Below are 19,330 nucleotides of genomic sequence, written 5' to 3' on the forward strand. Positions count from 1 at the left end.
GTTCATAGACCAAACCGTCATGACATTAGTCGGGCAGCGGATTCGGGCGAGCGTCTCAGTGCGCGTTTTCGGAACATCGCAGACCGGGCGCCGTAGCAGAAATCTTCCTCGCGTCTGTGCTTGCTGCATACCCGAGTTGTAGCCGATGACTATTTGCCGGTTTTATGTTTCGCGAGCCAAGCTTCACGCAGCTTCTTGTCCTGCGGCTTCGTGTTAATAAGGCTGACACCGGCCTCCGTTACGGGCGTTCGGCCCTGCGGCACCGAGCCTACCATGTTGCGCGCCTTCAAGGGCAGCCACTACCTATTGTAGTGCTTTCAAGCATTGTAAAGGAGACACTCGAAGCGGGAAAATTTCGCCACTAAATGAGGACCGCAGCGTACGAGGGAATTTAAACTCGTTTTCAGCTCGCTTCGGCGCTCCCGAAGCAGCCGACGCGGCCGCTATGTCCACGTGATCCCTCCTAGCACGTCACGCCGACGGTGGCGCCAGCATTTCCAGTGGTGGAGCTCGAGGCCATATTCCAATTTGTTTCACATAAAGTTTCTCACTATAGAACTATCAGTTTGTTCTTTATTCTATGGCACTATGGTGAGAAACTCTATGTGCCCAGCCATAATCGCAAAAAAGAGGCACGCCGGACAACACACTGCCGCCATAGCCATAGCACAGATTGAGCGCTGGTCATGGCTTCCGAGAGTGACGTCTGTACTTAGGAAGCGATGCGCCATAATTTAATAAAAAAATTTGGTAGGGAACTTCATGCCATGTGTGACCTAGCTATGTAAAACGCGCACAACGTACAACACGGGGCACCACGTAAATAAACCATCATTATCATCATCACCATTACACCAACATTGCGCGCGTGCTATATTTTGTGGCAGTTGTGCCATGGTTGTGCCGCTGCCTTAAAATCCCTTTCTCTATGCTTAAATGCTGACGACGCTGTCGATTTGCTGCTTCATGGTACTATATCGTACTGCGTAGCACTCGCGTGCCTGCGTGAGCTCTTCTGCCTAATTAATTGTGCCAATTTCAAGATAACAGTGATAATAGCGTTGTCGATGCAACAGTAAAGGCGGCTCTCCTGCAGGCAAAGCCTCTCCTCGCACGTCACGTAAATGTCTTCGTACTTGAAACTGTATACATTTTGAGTGCGCGCGGTCGCAAATTTGCTCATTTGTCTTTCTCAACTGTTCGTAGGTGCGTGCGAGTATTTCGCTCAGTCTGATCCCCGTACTGCCATGAACACTGGCTATGTCCGCGATTCTTTGAGCTTGGAACGGGAAGGCAAAGTCAGGGAAGTGGGAGCGCAAGCTGTGTGGTCGTTGTCATCTTGTAAGCCGGGTAAGCCACGAAGTCATTCAGTGTAATACACGCGACTAAATGTTTCCCGTGCACGGGGCTGTGAAGAAACTTCCTCACGGCATCGTGAGTGGGCATTTTGGGCGCGTTTGTGTGCGTTCATTCTTTCGTTTTCTCGCGTCCCTGGTGCCCTGGAAACTTGCGGTCGGGTGAATGTCAGCAGCCTTGACTCTGTAAGGCGTTTCGCATGATTTTGCTGTTTTCGCAGGATTTGGTGTTGATCAGCTGCGTGACAACTGCCTTGACACGTACTGGCAGTCCGATGGTCCTCAGCCGCACCTAGTCAACATTCAGTTTCGCCGCAAGACGACTATTCAGGGGATATGCATTTACGCCGACTATAAACTCGACGAGAGCTACACACCTAACAGGTACGCGTTCCTTGTCAGGGTATGTGCCTGCTGGAACTGTTGGTAGAGCACGGGACTTAACAAAAGCGAAGAACAGAGGGCGAGGTTCTGACTGGTGGTGTAGAAGTCGCGGGGGGCTTTCTTTCGTTGCTGGGTGTACGTCGGACAAACTTTCTCGCACCTGCGGCGCTTGTGCGGAGTCAGTTATGGCGAATTATACCTTTTTCGCGGCTTGCGGCGTTTTACCTTTAATATTGCATCACTGATTTTCCCGGGGGAGGAGTAGGGGCCGTAGTAGAAACCGGGCCTGCAGTGCTGGAGAGGTATCTTCGTTCGTGCCAGGCTTTTCGTATGCTGCTCTCTGTGACCTTTCAAAAGCATCTTTACTAAACCCTTTTGAGTTAAATAAACGTCCTTCTGCAAAAACATGTGCGAGAGTCGGTAGGCGAGAGCCGCGGAGTTAGCGAAGCGGAAGCAAAGCAGGTACGTGCGAAGTACCATTAGGCACAATGTTATTATAATCTCAGGTGCTTTCCTGCAGCCTCCGTTTGCCGGTTACATGTACCCTCTTGGAGAAGTACTTGTATAAAATATTCAATGTATCATTGCGACGAAAAAAAGCAACCAGCTACTACAAAAGCCCCCTTCGACTTCCACAACACCAGTCAGACCCTTGCCGAACAGAGTCACACCAGAGGTAACACCTTTCAAGGTTTAGTAATGCCTTATGTAATAACATTTCATAAGTTGAGGCAACTGATTTGCAACTAATCGGTCTTATTACGCGCACAATCTGGGGACATGTCCACATTTCTTTTTATTGCCGGTGCACCTGTGTACAGAGCCAGCTTAGTAGTTGTCAGTCATAATAATGCTGTCTTGACAATGGGAGAGTTTCTGTGCACATGTCAGCATAGAACAGACAAAAAGTTCATTCGTTATGTATATGTACATACTCTTTGTACCACAGTACTTTGTCGTAAAAAAAGAGTAAAGACCACCCAGCCATCAGCACGAACTACCAGCTGGCTCCCCCACCTCTCTCTTTCTTTTCTTTTTTTTAGAAGGCTGTACCGTCTGCATCAAAAGTTTATTGGGGTGAATGTTTTCTGAGCCTGAGCATGCAGGCTGTATTTCAGATTTTCTATCTGTACTAGTGTATGTGACCCACATACTGTGGCATGTTCTTAGTAAAAGCAGCGCAGCAACACAAGAATTCTACAGGCTGCAGGCTAAAACTTGGTTGAAGTTTGACTTTCTTTGCTGAACGTACATGCCGCCAACTTTTGATACCACCTGCACATTTCGCGAGACTGACTAAAATATGTATGGGAAGCAATCAGGTTGAATCAACATACATTGCAAAAAAAAGCTCCCCTGTATGGCAAATTCATACCTGTGTTAATATACCATATTCTGTTGTATGCCTTACAAAACCTGAACGACACCAAATTTCATGTAAAATACAGACATAACCATCACTCTTGCTGTATGATTTCTCATATGATCAATGGTATGTACTAATTAAATATTTTTAAGTTCGATAGTGTTGCACCATCGTTTGCAAGCGTATTTCTGAAGATAAGCCATGCATAAGGTGCAGGCACCCGTCCAACCAGAATAGCAGGGTTAAGTATGAGCCAAGCTCTGGCAGAGCAGCTGACTTGCGTAATTTTGCATCTTGTGAATTTGGACCTTTCTGAGCATGGCTCCCATTGTGGATGAAACACCAAAGCAGTGCATCAGTGCAAAACACGTGTGTCAAAAGGAAAAATTAGAAGAAAATAATGATTTCTTGTGTATATAAATGATCTGTTTTTGACACTCCTATAGAATGCGGATTCTTCACGGATGACTGCGTTGTTTATCGTGCTGTTCAGTCTGAAGGTGACGAATCAACCTTAACCAATTTTCTATCAATTTCTAGCTGGTGCCATATCTGGAAGATGAGTGTAAAGATTTCTAAGTGCTCCCAAATGACTGTAACGAGAAAAGAGAACCCGCTGTTGCGTGCATACAAAATTAGCAGCGCTGACATCAAGTCTGCTAATGTGCCTAAATATCTTGGACTGGAAATAGCTTGTAATTTAGAATGGAGTGCTCACATCAAATGGCATAGTTTTGCCAGCATCAAAAAGACTCTTGACTGCTTCGTCATCGTCTCAAGCACTGCACAAGTAAAACAAAACTGATTGGCGATACATCGTTCGCATATCCTTTACCCGAATATTGTGATGTTGTTTGGGACCCACCCACAAAGGCTAATATAGATAAGCTTGAAGAAGTGCAAAAGAGAACGCTGAAGTTTATTTTTAATACCTATGAAAGAGAAGTCAATATCTGATGTCTGTTCATGGTCTAGTCTACCAATACTGGAGGACTGTCATAAATTACACCGTCCCAAGATGCTTTATACAATAGTCAATGGAACGGCAAACTAAAATGAATTATGAAAGTTATTTACAGTTTAAAACTTCTAGAATAACTTGTGCAATACACGAACATACCCTCATTATACCCTTGGCTGGAACAAATGCCTACCCATTTTATTCTTTCCTAGAACCGTAAGAGGATGGAACATACTTACAAAAGAAGTCACGAAGAGGCACTCAGTCGACTCTTTCCTATCCGCTGTTTGTCATTTATGAGAGAAGCACTTGATATTCCTTTCCTTTTTCTTTTTTGTACGGATTTTAAAATAAGTGCTTTCTTTTTCAAAGATATGTAGCTGTGATCTTACTATATCCTACATACCCTCTTTTGCTTTTTATTCAACACTCATCCTTAGTCATCAGCACTCTTGCCCTGCACAGTTGCGTACACATACTTTTGAGTGCTTTTTTATTTTTGCTGTGCTTGAATTGTATTTCCACATTATTTTGCTTTGTGAAAGTGTCCCTTTTCTTTATCTACCATCCCAGCTTTGGCTGCCAAAAAGCAGTTGGCAGTATCATCAAACAAATAAAATAAATAAATAAATGACATGCCCCTATGCTTTCTCCTGCCCTGCAGTTTTTTAGTCACTGACACACGGAGTATTATCATGAGCTTGGTAGACAGCAAGCAGAATGGTAGTAGAGTGAAGCTGACCTGTATGATGCAAACTGTTCACTACTGAATTGTGTTTTGTTTCTCCACTGAGGACAGGGCACATCTGGGAGAACTTTGTGTCCATTTCATTTCTAGGGAACTGCATAACCTATTGAAAATTAGGGCATATATGGATATGCTTGAGTAAACGAAAAAAAAGAAAAGGGAATGTTGCATGTAAAATACACAAAGTGTTCATTCAGTGATGCCTTTCCAATGGTTGCATAAGATGGAGTGCCAGGTGTGCAAGTCTTCTGGCTAAACTGCTGGCTTATTCACATTCAGATTTTGAACAGAGGTCACATTTTATTGTTCATGCAGTTTGATAATAAGCTTTGGTACACTATCCACTGTTTCCTCAGGACTAAACGGGAAGTATGTGTTGTCTGTGGCGATACTCAACACGGAGACTTAACATGCCAAATGTGTTAACGCATCACTGTTTGAGATTCACATCTTTAATTGTGGACATAGCGTAACAAATGCCGTTGTGAGCACTTCCAAATAACATGCTTTCGTGCTGTTTTTGAAGAGACCAATGATTGCAGCTTCATCCAGTAAAAAAGTGGCGCCACTGTCTGATTTCCCATTTTTCACGAGCACTCTCCCTGGGATGCAAGCAACGTACAGTCAGCTTGGCTACAAAATGACAAGCCAAATTAATACATTGTCATGCTCCACTCAATAGACACAGGAGTGGAGCAAGGGCAGCGTTCTACCTTCCATTGCTGGCATGAGCATTGTGCACATGCATGCAAGTGTTTCTGCTGAGCGACTGTGTGCAATTTGTTTGAAAATTATGCCAGAACAGAGCACATTTTTAATAAAATATTGCCCCCTCTCCTGTGACAAACCCATGATCCAAGAGCCACCTCATGGCATCATATTGAACCAGAGTACACTATCAGCCCTTCCTGCAAGGCGCACTGTCTACACCTAAAGAGCTTTTCTTACATTTTCAGCAGCAGACTCAGCAGAGATACTTTTTTGTTTCATTATCTGCCAAGAGTTTTGCCATCAAACAAAAAATAAAATCATTTCACTGCGAGCCTTTCGGACTTTTCATGTCATTCGCTAGAGTTTATTAGCAGAAAATGCCATAAGATGACGCTGCATGCTGCATTGTTTCAGTGCTGTGTTGGTGAACTGGACTACGAAAAATCATACTAGCTCCTATTGTATTTGTCAGTTGTTCTTTAACTGTAAGACAAATGCACTTGGCCAGCAGAAGGACCAATGTGAAAAATTGTCATTTGCCTTCTCTTCAACATGCAGGATTTCTGTGCGTGTGGGCAGCAGTTTCCACGACCTGCAGGAGCTGGAGGCTGTAGACTTGACGGAGCCCACGGGCTGGGTGCACATTGCTACACGTGACGCAGCTGGCCACCCTGTGAGGACCTTCTTTGTGCAAATTGCTGTGCTGTCGAATCACCAGAACGGTCGGGACACCCATCTTCGCCAGATCAAGGTGCACTCACCTGTCCAGCAAGCCAATGTCAGCGTCATGCCAAAAGTCAACTTCACCAGTGTCAACTGCCGTGCCTTCAGCTGCATCCGCTGATGCCTCTGTTTAACAAGCCCGCCACTACTCAAAGCAGGACTTGATGTTGTTTAGCAGTTAACATGTTCTAACCATTCTAAGATTAGTTTCTTCGATTGTTTCATTCTAAACTGTGCAGTTATTCTGCTTCTGCCAATAACTTTTGCTAAAAGAAAATGGCTGAAGATCTGGAAGCAGTGAAATTGGTTATCAGTTCAATACTATTTGCACATAAAGGACCCATGACAATTTCAGAACTAGAAAAGGAGTTCAAGTCTCATGAAGACCGCCCTGTGCCATATCAAAAATTTGGTTGCACAAATGTTCGGCAGTTTCTTAACAAAATCTCCGACACCGTTATTGTCACGCGCAGCTATACTGGAGAGGATGTAATACAGGCTAAAGCAAAGCAGGAAGTCCAACACATTGAACGAATGGTCAAGCAGCAAAAGCCAAGCACAACAAAAGCTAAAGTCCGTCATGTATCGCACAAACCACCAGTACGAGGGAAGTATGTGCAAAGGGGCATGTATAGGGGCCGAGGAGGTGGCCGCTCCTTTGGCGGAAGAGACTACTCAACGACAGTCATGACGTCACAGAAGTTGTGTGAACCTTCAAGTTCTCGTGCCACACCTAGCACTCCAGATTCTCACAATGAAACGACAACTACGTCAACAGCCTCAAATGACGCAGCTCAACGCAGAGGGGTGTCAAGGCTCCACTATGCATTACTCAGAAATACTGGTCTTTTGAACAGTACTGCAACAAACTATCCCATCCATGTGGACCCGAAACATCATGTTGAAGGTGATGCACCCAATCAATCCCCCCAATGTGTTAAACATGAGCCAATTCCTTATATGCCTCTGTCGGTTTCTGACAATGAAAACTGTAGAGAAGTTACGAACATAGCTCAGCATGAACGGTGTAGTGATGACTCTTCAGGCCAAGCTTCTGGCAGCAAATCAGCTTCTGTAAAGAGAAATCTAAATTATATGCCCTGTAACAGCCTTGTTCAGCAGTGGACTGCGCAGAATTGTGTTACCAGCAGCATGTATCAGCCTGTCTATCAACACACTTTGCCTGTGCAAGGTGTCAGCATTCCCCCCGGTCAGCCTACCTTGAGGCCTTCACTGTGCCGTCCATTTGTAACTCCGCTGGAAGAAGGGCCCATTGCTTGTAATGGTGAAACAAGTGAGCAGTCAATGAGCAGCACGCTCAATCCCAGTGCTGTTGCATACGAGCCAAGATCTATGAGCATACGAGCAACTGCCGGCCAAGATGAACATGAGCTCACACAAAGAGCAGTCGGTAGAGAGTTTGCTGACAACCAGACACAAGTTGCACCTGAGGTGACGAGCAAGGGAACGTCAACAGTTGATTTAACTGTTGACATTCCACAAGGTTTCGCAACTCGCATTAGGAGCCTTTTGGAGAAGTATCCCACTGGTCTTGACATAGAATTGCTGATGAAAATGTGCGAAGAGAGAATGGGCAGCAGTGCTTACTTTAAGCAGAATAAGCACCCTCTTGAAATGTTGCCAGATATATTATCTTCAGTCTCTTCAGTGTGCATTATGCCTGACTCTGGAGGGAAGTTCAAAGTTATGCTTCCCAACAACGACCAGAAGGAAACGCGAACTGGTGCCCCTGCCCTGCCTGATGATCTCCGATGTGGATTGTTGTCAATTCTGCTCAAAATCCCTCAAGGCCTCGAAGTTTCAGAGCTGCTAGACTTGTACGAAAGCCGTTTTGGTGAGCATCGCCACATCAAAACTCACGGCCAATGCACAAGCGACTTCATTCGCAACATACTGTATGCAATTCCTGGCACAGTTGTGAAAAACCATGGTGATGGGACACACACCGTACAAATACTCAAAGAGGATCTGCAACACCCGATGCAGAATGTCGGGCAATCTGTGCCGCTCTTGGATGCTGGCGAGTCTGATTCTTCTGTAGTAATGTGTGCTTATCCTGTACAAGAACTACCCAGCTGCTGGACATTTTCTGTTGCTATAGGGGAAGTGTTCTCGCCATCTGAGTTTTACATCTTAATTACAGAAGGTGATGGGCTCAGTCGACTAACAGACTTAATGACTGAGCTAGATGCATTTTACTCCAGCACACCTGCTGATTTTTACTCCGTGAGTATCAGTAATTTGAAGCCAGGCTTCGTTTGTGCTGCTCTGTACACATGCAATGGACATCCACTCTGGCATCGGGCTGTTGTGCAAAGTGTTCGACTTCATGAAGTGTTTGTGTCCTACATTGACTACGGCACGGTAATGCCTGTGAAAGTTACTGACATCAGGAGGCTCCGATCTGACTTTCTTGAACTTCCTGCGCAGGCAATTAGAGCTTCACTTTTAGGTATAAAGCCCAAAAACGAACAGGTGTGGCCATCCAACGCTAAGGAACGCTTCTTGGAGCTAGTACAGATGGGAGAGTGTAGCTGCTCTGTCATGAGCAAAGAGCAAGACACCTTAGCTGTAGAGCTAGTGATGTCTGTTGGCAACATGGAGTACTCTCTTAGTGAAGTTTTGATTAACGAAGACTTGGCAGTAAGCACAATGGTGAAAGAAGAAATTGCAGCTGGAAATTTTATAGAAACATGGACTTTCTCAGAGGGTCACACTGCCGATGTGATCATGTGGAATGGGGGACGTTACATGTCTTCTATGGGTATCTCAAAGCTTTTGGGCTGGAAAGATGACTTGGTGTCAACAAGCCTTTCCAAAAAGGGTATCAGTCTTGTTGGGCCTTTGCTAGAAAAAAAGTGTGATCCAGAGCTTCACCTTGAGGTTTCCCTGAGTGATGGTGTCTTTTATTTCGACAGTGTCCAGTTGTATCACTTGCACAATATTCCAGACATTCTCAGAATCTTGCAACATCCATCAGAGAATTTGAGAAGTGAGCTGGAGAGTAAGGTGGCGAGTTGCACTCTGTCTGATCAACCTGTGTTTGTGAATGGAGGCAACAAGAGTGATAATTGGTGCCTCAGCTATGATGAGTCTTGTATGTCTCTAAGCAACACGACTAATGTCAACAACTCGCAAGAGCAAGTTGATCCTTGTGAATATGTGGACAAAAGTAGGACTGAAGATGTCGAAGAATGTGGCAGCTCCCAAGACGTAGCAGCCTTCAGACGAAGTCTTCAGACAAAACTAGCAGAATTGAAGACGAAACGAGCTGCGTTAAGGATGGCAGCATATGAGAACCCTGACTCTGTTGCCACATCTGACCTGCAATTTATTGAAAAAAGGGTTGACTCCTTCAGCAAGGTGCTGAAAGAGCTGGACATGAATTCCACCCCGCAAGGTGTGGAGGAGCCTTTCAAGTTGTCCGGTTCTAACTCATCTAATCATTTTAGCAACGTCAGAAGGAGTTCTTCAGAAAGTGTTGTAGACAAATTTCAAACTAAACTATTGGAAGCATTAATGACTTCAAAGCAGAAGTGATGGACTTTACAAATTTTGTGCTACTTTTATTATGTGGTGGAGAACTTACTTTCTTTCTTTTTTCTTTTTCTTTTTTAGTGTGCCATCTTCAAATTTAGGTTTTCATAAGTCATTGTACAAATCGTGCTGAATGGTTAATAAATCACTTTACTTTCTGACTTGGTTCACATTTGTTCAGTAGCTTGTGGGAGAGCCAGGAGTGTAGACTCTGCAGTTTGTAAGTATAATAGGTATAATTACACTTAGGCCTCCTGCTGCAACTGCCATCCAGTTATTGTAAAATGGGGGGGGGGGGGGGGTCAAATGAAATGCAGTTGAAACTGTCCTGCCACCGTGACTCAATGGCTATGGGCCTCTACTTGTGTGGGCACAAGGTTATGGGTTCGATTCCTAGCCAATTTCATTTGAGACAGAATGCAAGAATGCTTGTGTAAAGGCACTTTGAATAGTTCAAAGCCAGAACCCCAGGTGGTCACAAAACGGATTTTGCCACTACAGTATGTTTTAACCACTGTGTTGCTTTGGGACATTTGGATGTGCAAAACAAACATAATTGCAAACAGTAGCTCATTATGTGGTTTTGTAGTCATCTGGCCTATGCTATATAACTGGTGGTGGTGGCCACAGTTCGAGGTTCAACTATTCGTTTAATGGCACTTTATCACCAACTTGTGCGACAACAACCATTTCTCAATTTCCTCCGTGTAACAATAAATGAATTTCATTTTTTCTTGACGTTTGGACTGTTTTTGCATCCCCCTTTTCATGTTTAATTTTTCATTAAGCCTTTCTGGGGTGATGATTCCTTTAGTAATTGTAATATTTTACAAAGAATATGCAAGACTGAGGAGAGCATAGACCAAAGCTAACCTTAAAGATCTTGAGTGCCAGCAGTTCAGTCATTTAATTTGTGCAAACTCAATGCTGCAGGTCATTGGTTCTCTCCAAGGTTTAGAAAAGTCTACATGTTGTCACATTCTGAGATTAGGCCTCAGTGCTGCAACTCTGAAGGCCAGCTATGCGACTTTGAGGGAATGCAAACAGCATTCCAATAACTTGTGGCTGTAATTCGAACATCCATCGCTCTGAATTTTGGAATTTGACATGTCACTAGCTACCTACAGTGAAGATTTTGTGATATGGCTTCAATATATTATAAAAAAAGTACACTGGGAATATTTTTTTTATTACACACTAGTAGGAACAAGACGAGAGTTTGGACCAGAAAAGGTTGATAGAGTGTAATGTAGCTATTGCACACTTTGTCTGAGCCAACAGGGCTTTCTTGTAGCAATTGATTGTCGATAAAATCGCGGTTGATCTGGATATTGGGGTGATACAAATTTTGAAAATGTCCTGGCCAGCACGCATACAGTTTCGAGATGACTCTTATGGTTCATTGCCCTGTAGTGAGCAATATGAATTTTTAATCCACTGTCGGATCTCTCTCACTCACGAGAATATAGCCATAGTGTATGTACATGTGCAAAGTTGGTCAATGAAATCATGGTCGTTCATAAACCTGCCAAAGACCTGCGCAATCGAATAGCACTATGCAGCAAGTACTGGCAATGCAGCTGAAGAAACGGGCAAGTGTTATACAACCCTCAACAACAAGGGTAGAGATGTTTGGAAAGCCACCAAGGACTTCTTCAGTTTAAGGTAGTCGCCGTAAATAAACAAAAATGCCCTGCCTCCTGTTTGCTGTGGTTGTTTGTTATGGCTCACATTGATCTGGGATAAAATATTTTCTAAGGTTCCCCGGGTGTTCATCTCACTGACATTGTCCCACATTGTGCACTTGTAGCACTTGAATCTATGAAGAGGTCTTTTGCGATTGGACTAATGTTAAAACAAATTGGAATTTGTTTATTTTCATATTCTCAGGACCTGAGGGTATTACAGAGAGGAGTGTTCCAACAATAAATTGTTAATTGCAACTTTAAAGGTGGCAGGGTCTTTGATTTCAGCGAACCTTGGTCAGTCAAATACAAAAATAGATCTGACATCAGGCACATCTCTCAGCATTAAATGTGTACAATGCATAGCAAATAAACACTACCATTCTGAAAATGAAATAACTACAAAAGATGATGGCTAGAAGGTCAGTAAAGTCGAAAGTTGGGCTAGTTGGTGAGTGATCATCGTACCTTGCTGGTGAAGCAGCGCACTGACACGGACACAGAGAAGACAAACAGAAAAAGACGACACTCGCTGCACTCGCAACTCGTCTTTTTCTGTTTGTCTTCTCTGTGTCCGTGTCAGTGCGCTGCTTCACCAGCAAGGTACGATGATGGCTAGAAGGAATTGCAAATTGAAGATAGTGATGTATTAATGTAAGATGTAAGAAGTTGAATGCTCTCCAAGCCTGAATGTAAGAAGGTTGAATGCTCTCCAACAGCATTTTCATAGAATTATGATATGCAATGCGTTACTGCATTGAATGTATGAACTAACATTGCAGCATACCATACAATCCTTTAACTTTCTCTTAAATTCATTCTGCTAATATTACATATGCATAGGTAGTGTATTCTAGTAGCGGGCTGAGAAAACATACATATCCTGCTTGTCATAATTGATACATACTACCTTAGGCAAAATGACACTATTATTTATTGCTCACCTTGTAAAACTATTGGCTAAAAAAATGGAGTGTTAGACTACTATACAAAAGGCTTTTTGTCTATGCAAGTAAAGATTGGAGGCTGTACTAGTTCCTACAGCGAAGTTGTGTTGTCACTTTATGTTGGCTCAGTAGCATTACAGTAGTATGAACTAAAAGGTTATTTTAATACAAGGATGCACAACATACGGCTGGCATGCCAAATTTGGTCCACAAGTGAATTTCTGGCTGCCTGGGGCTGATTTCAGATTTCTATAGTGGACTCGTGCTTCAGTCAACACATGGTCGCATGATGAGAGAAACTGTAGTATACACTTTTGTCAGCAAATGTTGGGCATAAAATGAACCATTGGTGGCATCAAGCACAGCAAAAAGGAGAAAAAGAAAAATGGAGCAGAGCCCTTTTACCGAGAACAGTTAATGAACGCATGCGACAACTGCACGTAATCTTACAACATTCTTTCACTGTCACCTTCTTGCTCATATAAACACGCATAACATCTCATCCAAACTTCCAGGTCCTCTTGGAATGGATTTCTGGTCATCGGGACGGAAGGCAATGATCAAGCTCATTTGCCTGCCCACGTCAATATACTGAGCACCCCACTCCGATGACGAGAAGTTTATTCCCTGAAGCTTGTTCAGCTGAGCACCACAAGCAATGCCATGCTCGACTCCGAGGTTGACAAACCCCGCATGCCCCTAACAACTCCCTCGTATCTCTTTCCACGTGCAGACCCTCACTCTCCCTAATGATGCAATCATTCATCACATTGAGCACAGTTAGATTAGGCTATCCCATCTTTCGGGTCTGGGAGCAGCATCCTAATGTGGTACACGTACTGGGAATGTCCCCCCACATTATTACACATGCCAATGCTCCTCCTGTCTGTGCCATATACCAGGACAAGCTGGACTGCACCCACACCGTGACTGCACCACAAGAAGACCTGTGCCTAAGTCTGGCTCCTTCTGGTGTGCCAGGTCAGCCACATCTAGCAGGCAATGGTATCCACCACAAGTCCACCACTACTGAGCGCCACCTCCACAAGCAGAGACAACTTGGACTAGAGTCGTCATGCAATGAAGTTTTGTTCTTCATACAACATCAATGACCGCTTTATCTGTGCAGCATACATAATTGAATCGACCGTGTGCTTTTCCAATATGTCTGTATTCAGTGACCGAAGGCTATCGTGCCTGCGAAATGGTAATATGCTTTGTGTGTTTGCCTAACTTTTCAACCTTCACAAATATTTGCCGACATGGCAGTGCAGTGGGAGTGAGCATCAATCAAGGCTACCGTATTTACACGATTGTAGGTCGACTCGAATGTAAGTCGACCCTGTAAGTCGACCCTCCCATATCGCGTGTGATAGGGGAAAAAAAGAAGGGCATACCTGCAGGCGCATTCCATAACGAAAATTTATTAGTAGCTGGCATGGTCACTGGACTACTCTTCACTTGTGCCATCGTCTTCACTAGTGATGCCATCGTAATTGCTGCTACGGTTTCACAGCACGTCTTCGTCCAACGAAATTCCGCATTTGCATACATAAGTGCATTCGCATACATACATAAATCCACGCCGAAAGCACCCAACCACACACAGCCGTCAGGGAGGCTTTTTTGACATGTCCGGTTGGCGTAAGTTCGCGGTCTTCTGCCGCCAGCCACTCGTACTCAAGGGGGAGCAGGTCCCTAAAATGCGAAGATCCAGACTGGTCTCATGACTATGTTGTACATCACTGGCAGGGACCAATCATGCATTTCAACAATGTATGCTGCAAGCTTGGCCTCCAGCCCCGGAAGGCGTCCCGACTTCGGTCCGCGGAAACCTCTTCGCTTGCCGTCACAGGTGAAAATTTTGCTTCGCTGCAGTCACCACTGTCGCACCACGCATTCAGAAACATCATGGCGCTTTCCACCCAATTTAAATTCTGGCAACAAATAATATCTTAATTTTGAAAGTAAACATTCATGCATATGGTGAAGAACGTACAGAACATCAAATCTTCAGAACACATCAAGAGCCTTTTTGAAATATTTTAAACATCATTTAAAGTAATTTAAGTATGAGAAACTGAGCAACCACCTCTTTCACTACCTTTACTTGGCAACACCAGAAGACGGCGACTATACTACGTTCATCGACAGTGTTGGCCAGACCTAAAAGGCGTGTAACAGAAGTAGCCCCTCCTTGAGGTTTATAGTTACCCTGATAACATATATGGAAACATAACTAAGAATGCTGTGAAACTGGCCTATCTCCTTAGAAGTGCCTATATGTTTGTACAGGTGATTTATTTGATGACTGACCCTGCAGACACTTTTGACGTCAAAAACTGCCCTACCACAAGCAAAAATGTTTCCTGTTGATGTGCGGCTCCCAGATAGGTTGGTTCTGACCACGGTGTAGGAATATTGAGTAATATTCCTACACCGTGGGTCTGAGTCACATTGGTTTTGAGTTTTGCAACCCTATTCTAAAATGTTCTGGGAGGTATGGAAGAGAGCTTTGCCCTGCAGGTTAGTTGTCTGTTGAATAAATGCTTGCTGCATCCTGGAGCGAAGTGTAGTTGGTGAAGAAAATTGACTTTTTTGGACAGCCGATCTTTGCTGCAGTGACTTGATCTGGCCAACAGCTAGACTGGTGCACCTGGCATTTAAAAAGGAGTTCAGTGCGACACACTTCTTGGTAAGAGTGAATGGCCAATTAAGGGTAACGTTGTTCTATCCTTTAATTGACCTGTTCCCCCAGTCTATCATATGTAATAAAGAAGTCGCAGTTCCGACCGAAACGCGAAGCATTGATTGCGATAGCAAATCATTAGACAGCTATAGAAGTAAGGTTTGTCGCTTTATCAACTGCATAAATTTACTGCAGTACAAACTAACATGCCTGTTGTCACGCGCGCACAGGCAAATCACTCGATGACGGTGGACACTCGCTATCGACACTCGAACGCTGGCGTGATAAAGAGCGGTAGCAACGGCGAGCGAATTGACCTTCGTACTGCCTCTCGTTTTAATGCGAACTAGGCGCGCGAGAAAGCGCACACGAAGCCATCAGCTATCAGGTTCACAAGCCTTCGAACCCACGTACAGCATAGAATGCCTCCAAGATGGGACGCGCGTGATCGCGCTCAGCCAACGTTACTAACTCTAGTAATGTTGCGCTCAGCCACCGCAGCAGTAGAAGAGCTGCGCACTAACCTCTGACAATTAGAAAAAAACTACTAATGCTACCTTGTGTATTTGACCATAGAGATGATTTGACAGTCGTGTGCAAAACTCCCCCGGCCCACCGCCGCGCCCTGCGTAATGTCATGCTACAGTCGCTACAGTTCCTGCCAAGTCTGACAACAGATGTGGACTAATGAGGGAGTAATTAGTCTTGCTGCAATTTTTAGCGGGCGTTGTACGAAGTTTTTACAAGCGTTGGTTTATACACCCATCCATGGCCATAAGTGCCCAAACCAGTGCCTAGAACATGGCCTAGAATATACCCAAACTACAAGTAGGCGATCATCATCATGCTATCGTTGCAACGTTGCTTGCGTGTTGTTTGGATCACGTGCGTACGATTTCCTCGCGCATGGCGTTGTCTTTGAACCTATGATAATGGCACAACTTTTTACATAATAAGTAAGCGAAAACGCAGAAGCTACTTGAAGCAGCAGAATGTCACTTTAGCGTCTGCGAGTAGCCAACTCTATCAACTAGCAAGAAAATCATTGGAATATGTCTACGTTGCATGGTTGTTTCGAAGCAACAGTTGAGCAAAACCCATCGAGGACTGCTGTGGTGTACGATGATGGCAACAAGAAGTCTCATCAGACGTATTTGGAGTTGTCGCGGCGCTCAGAAGAGCTCTCTGCGTTAATCAACAGGCACGGCATTTCACATGCTACCGTAGCGTGTCTATGTGATACTACAGCCAACGCTGTGGATCTCGTTCTAGGGTATGTGTGCAGTGTCAACATTCGTGTCGTCCACAATCAGTGCCCCATATTTTGCAGCGAAGCTGTTAAAGGGACTTCCAACATCATCTTCGTGCGACGGCGTGTATGGTATCAAATGGCAATCAAGGAAATGGCAGCAACGTAGCCTGCATCAGAACCCAGAATTTGCTTTGAATTACCCGAATAGACAATAATTTATTTGCCTTTTTATCTTAGCCAGTAATACATAAATTTTGTTTCTCACGTCATTTTTAACCAGTTCCACGTTGGAGATCAGCCAGGAGGGACTCAAACAGACAAATATTTTGTGGGTATTGCGTCTGGGCTCTGGGCTTTTTGGCTTAGATCAATAATAGTTTGGGTGGTACACCAGTAACGTCAGCATTCGTGTTCCCACGTGACAAGCGTCCCGTCAACGTCTCATCGGCGTTGGCATTAACGTCCATGAGCCTGCCTAGGATCTCGCCCGTTGCTAATCCAGTGGCCCTCTGCCCTCGACGCTGCCCAAGGAGCACCGTTTTACATTCTTAGGATGTGAGAACTCCCTTATACAGCTTCGCTGTCCGTCATTTGAGTTGCTCGGATTGGCAAGGCTTTTTTTCCTCCCCCAGGGTACTCAAGGCTTCCTGTGCATTTGCTTTCCTGAGGTCCGAGTGTCCTGAAAAGTACATTAAAGCACTTGTGGATACAACAACTCCACTCTATTTAGTTGCAGAGAAATCACTGTATGATAAGGTACGAAATCCCACTTTCTTGTCATTCCCAACTTGGCACGTGACTGTAATACCTGTGCGCAATACGTTTGCACATGCAGTATGTGCCTGTCACAAGGACACTGTCGAGTCTGTGATGATGAGACTTGTATAAATCAAGTGCTGCTACATATATGTCACTACAAGGTGCACTTCGATCCTCTACAGAAAAATCGAAGTTCAGTTGAACTAAGATTTGATCCAATTCAAAAAGCCCAATGTAGATTGACCTTAATGAAGTTAAATATATCCTGTCTGACAGGAGCATTATATTTGTCGCCTCCATTTTAACAATCTTATACATACCTGTGCAATATCAGAAAAATGAAGTGCAGCTGCTGGTAAAATATATTGCCAATGCTGCCAGCATGTTCTGAAGTTCTTCCCACCAGTGTCTTCCTTGATCCTAGTGGTGTACCCCCTGAGCAATAGTATAGGGACCAGGGATTTCATAATAACGTCGGTTCTCTTCTTCATCTGTGAATGTAACTTAAAGACTGCAGTCCAAACTTGGAATTGTGAATTTTTCACTGCACTCATCATTTTCACTTTGTGCGCCTGAAATACAAATAAATTCAGTTTTTTGGGGGAGCGTATGGTCCGTGTACTTTTGCTCACTGGTATACATTCTCCATGATAACCTGCAATTTGCTTCCTGTGTGCTTTTTACTCACTTCTGCATCATCAGTATGAAAAGTGTAATTGAAATCCATTATGATTATAGAAAGTCTTTCTGTTGCTTTTGCAGTGCAGCCTTGCAACGATTGATGAGTGGTCTGTGCTCGATGCTTTATGGGACAGCAAATTTATATTTGCTAGTTATTTCCACGATGCAAGAGCACATATTGAAGAGCCAACATTGCTGGAGCCACAAATGGCTTACACCATGTTCACATCAGGAACAACTGGTGAACCAAAGGTGGTCAGGGTTCCCCATGAATGTGCCTTGCTGAATGTCCAACACTTACGGTAATTATGAGTACAGTGATAGGTTTTTCATGTTTCATGTGTGCACTGTGCAACACAGAAATATTACTGGTAAACTAACTTTTTACAAGCATCATTTTCTGTGAGTGATAAAAGTTTGAGTTTACATTATCACATCTGTTTCAACATTTTGGCAAGCATCACAGTGTTCTTTATCATATCACACTGTGCGTTAGTTTTTGGCTGGCTCTTAGAATAACCTGTAAAGCAATAACAGATTTGATTAATGTGTGCTGTCAAAATTTTCTGTAGTCAAGTGCTCTTAATTTTATTGAACACCTCAGCAGCCTCATTCAGTTCACTGCTTATCATGAGTGAGGTTCGTTCAAGGTATTTATGTGTACTAGAAGTGAAACTTGGGCGAGTTGGTGGTAATTCATGTTTTGGAAATTAACAGCGCTAAACAGACAAGGACGAAGGAAAAGAAGAGCAAGATACTGGCGCTGACTCGCAACCTCTTTTCCTTTGTCCTCGTCTGTTTAGCGGTGTTAATTTCTGAAACGTATTTATGTGTGTGTGTTTTGTTGTTAAAATATGGAACTTGTCCTCGTCAGCATTACAGTGGATATGACTAACCTTGCAAACCTAATGTCTCTAGACTTAGCTCTGAAATCCTTCTTTTCATCTGCAAACATCTTTAACATTTCCTAGACAGTTATGTGTGTGTTCACACACATGCATGCGCTACTAAGTAAAGCAATGAAAGGGGCTAGTTGTCGCATGTTCATGATTATGTTGTGCTGAGTTTGACACTGGTAAAAAAATGACGAAAAAGGGAAGATGGATGTGGATGGACGAAGAGCAATCGTCTGTCTGCGTCCTTCATCATAATTTTGCCAGTGTAAAACAGTGCAATGTAATCATGAACATACGTGCTATACACAAAATGTGCACGATGGGCTCAGTTTTCACCTCAACCACTCTGTCTTTGTACAGCTTTATAGAATGAAGCCACTGCACAAATATTTTATTTATTTATTTATTTATTTATTTATTTATTTATTTTATTCTCAGGGCCATGCAGGCATTACAAAGGGGACTGGGCAGAAAGAAAATTAAAGCAGACAATGTGAAAAATCCAGGCACGTAAATGCTTGCTCCCGTGTATACAATGTTAGGTAAGAAACAAACAATGAAATCGTTAGTAAGTACGAAATACAATACTGTCAATGTTCGTACAATACCAACCAA

At 43.8% G+C, this 19,330-nt stretch overlaps 2 protein-coding genes across 4 annotated transcripts in view; both read left to right on the forward strand.

Moving 5' to 3' along the window:
• Positions 1-867: 867 nt before the first annotated feature.
• Positions 868-6,454, forward strand: APC10 (anaphase-promoting complex subunit 10). Its single transcript, XM_065451098.2, has 4 exons — positions 868-1,120; positions 1,207-1,350; positions 1,577-1,739; positions 6,084-6,454. Exons 2-4 carry the CDS (start codon positions 1,248-1,250, stop codon positions 6,367-6,369), a joined length of 552 nt encoding a protein of 183 aa, XP_065307170.1. The 5' UTR covers positions 868-1,120; positions 1,207-1,247; the 3' UTR covers positions 6,370-6,454.
• A 9,319-nt stretch (positions 6,455-15,773) lies between these two features.
• The window catches only part of LOC135917518 (beta-alanine-activating enzyme-like), a 53,532-nt gene continuing 49,975 nt past the window's right edge, over positions 15,774-19,330 (forward strand). The window contains exons 1-3 of one of the 3 annotated variants that reach the window (XM_065451099.2): positions 15,774-16,400; positions 17,012-17,135; positions 17,901-18,121. In XM_065451099.2, the coding sequence (XP_065307171.2) occupies positions 16,180-16,400; positions 17,012-17,135; positions 17,901-18,121 (566 nt within the window). In that variant the 5' untranslated portion in view covers positions 15,774-16,179. Of the gene's footprint in view, positions 16,401-16,743; positions 16,935-17,011; positions 17,136-17,900; positions 18,122-19,330 lie in introns of those variants that run through there. The other 2 variants (XM_065451100.2, XM_065451101.2) reach the window with 2 other exon arrangements.

This window comes from Dermacentor albipictus, chromosome 3 (genome assembly GCF_038994185.2).
Source record: "Dermacentor albipictus isolate Rhodes 1998 colony chromosome 3, USDA_Dalb.pri_finalv2, whole genome shotgun sequence".
NCBI lineage: Eukaryota > Metazoa > Arthropoda > Arachnida > Ixodida > Ixodidae > Dermacentor > Dermacentor albipictus.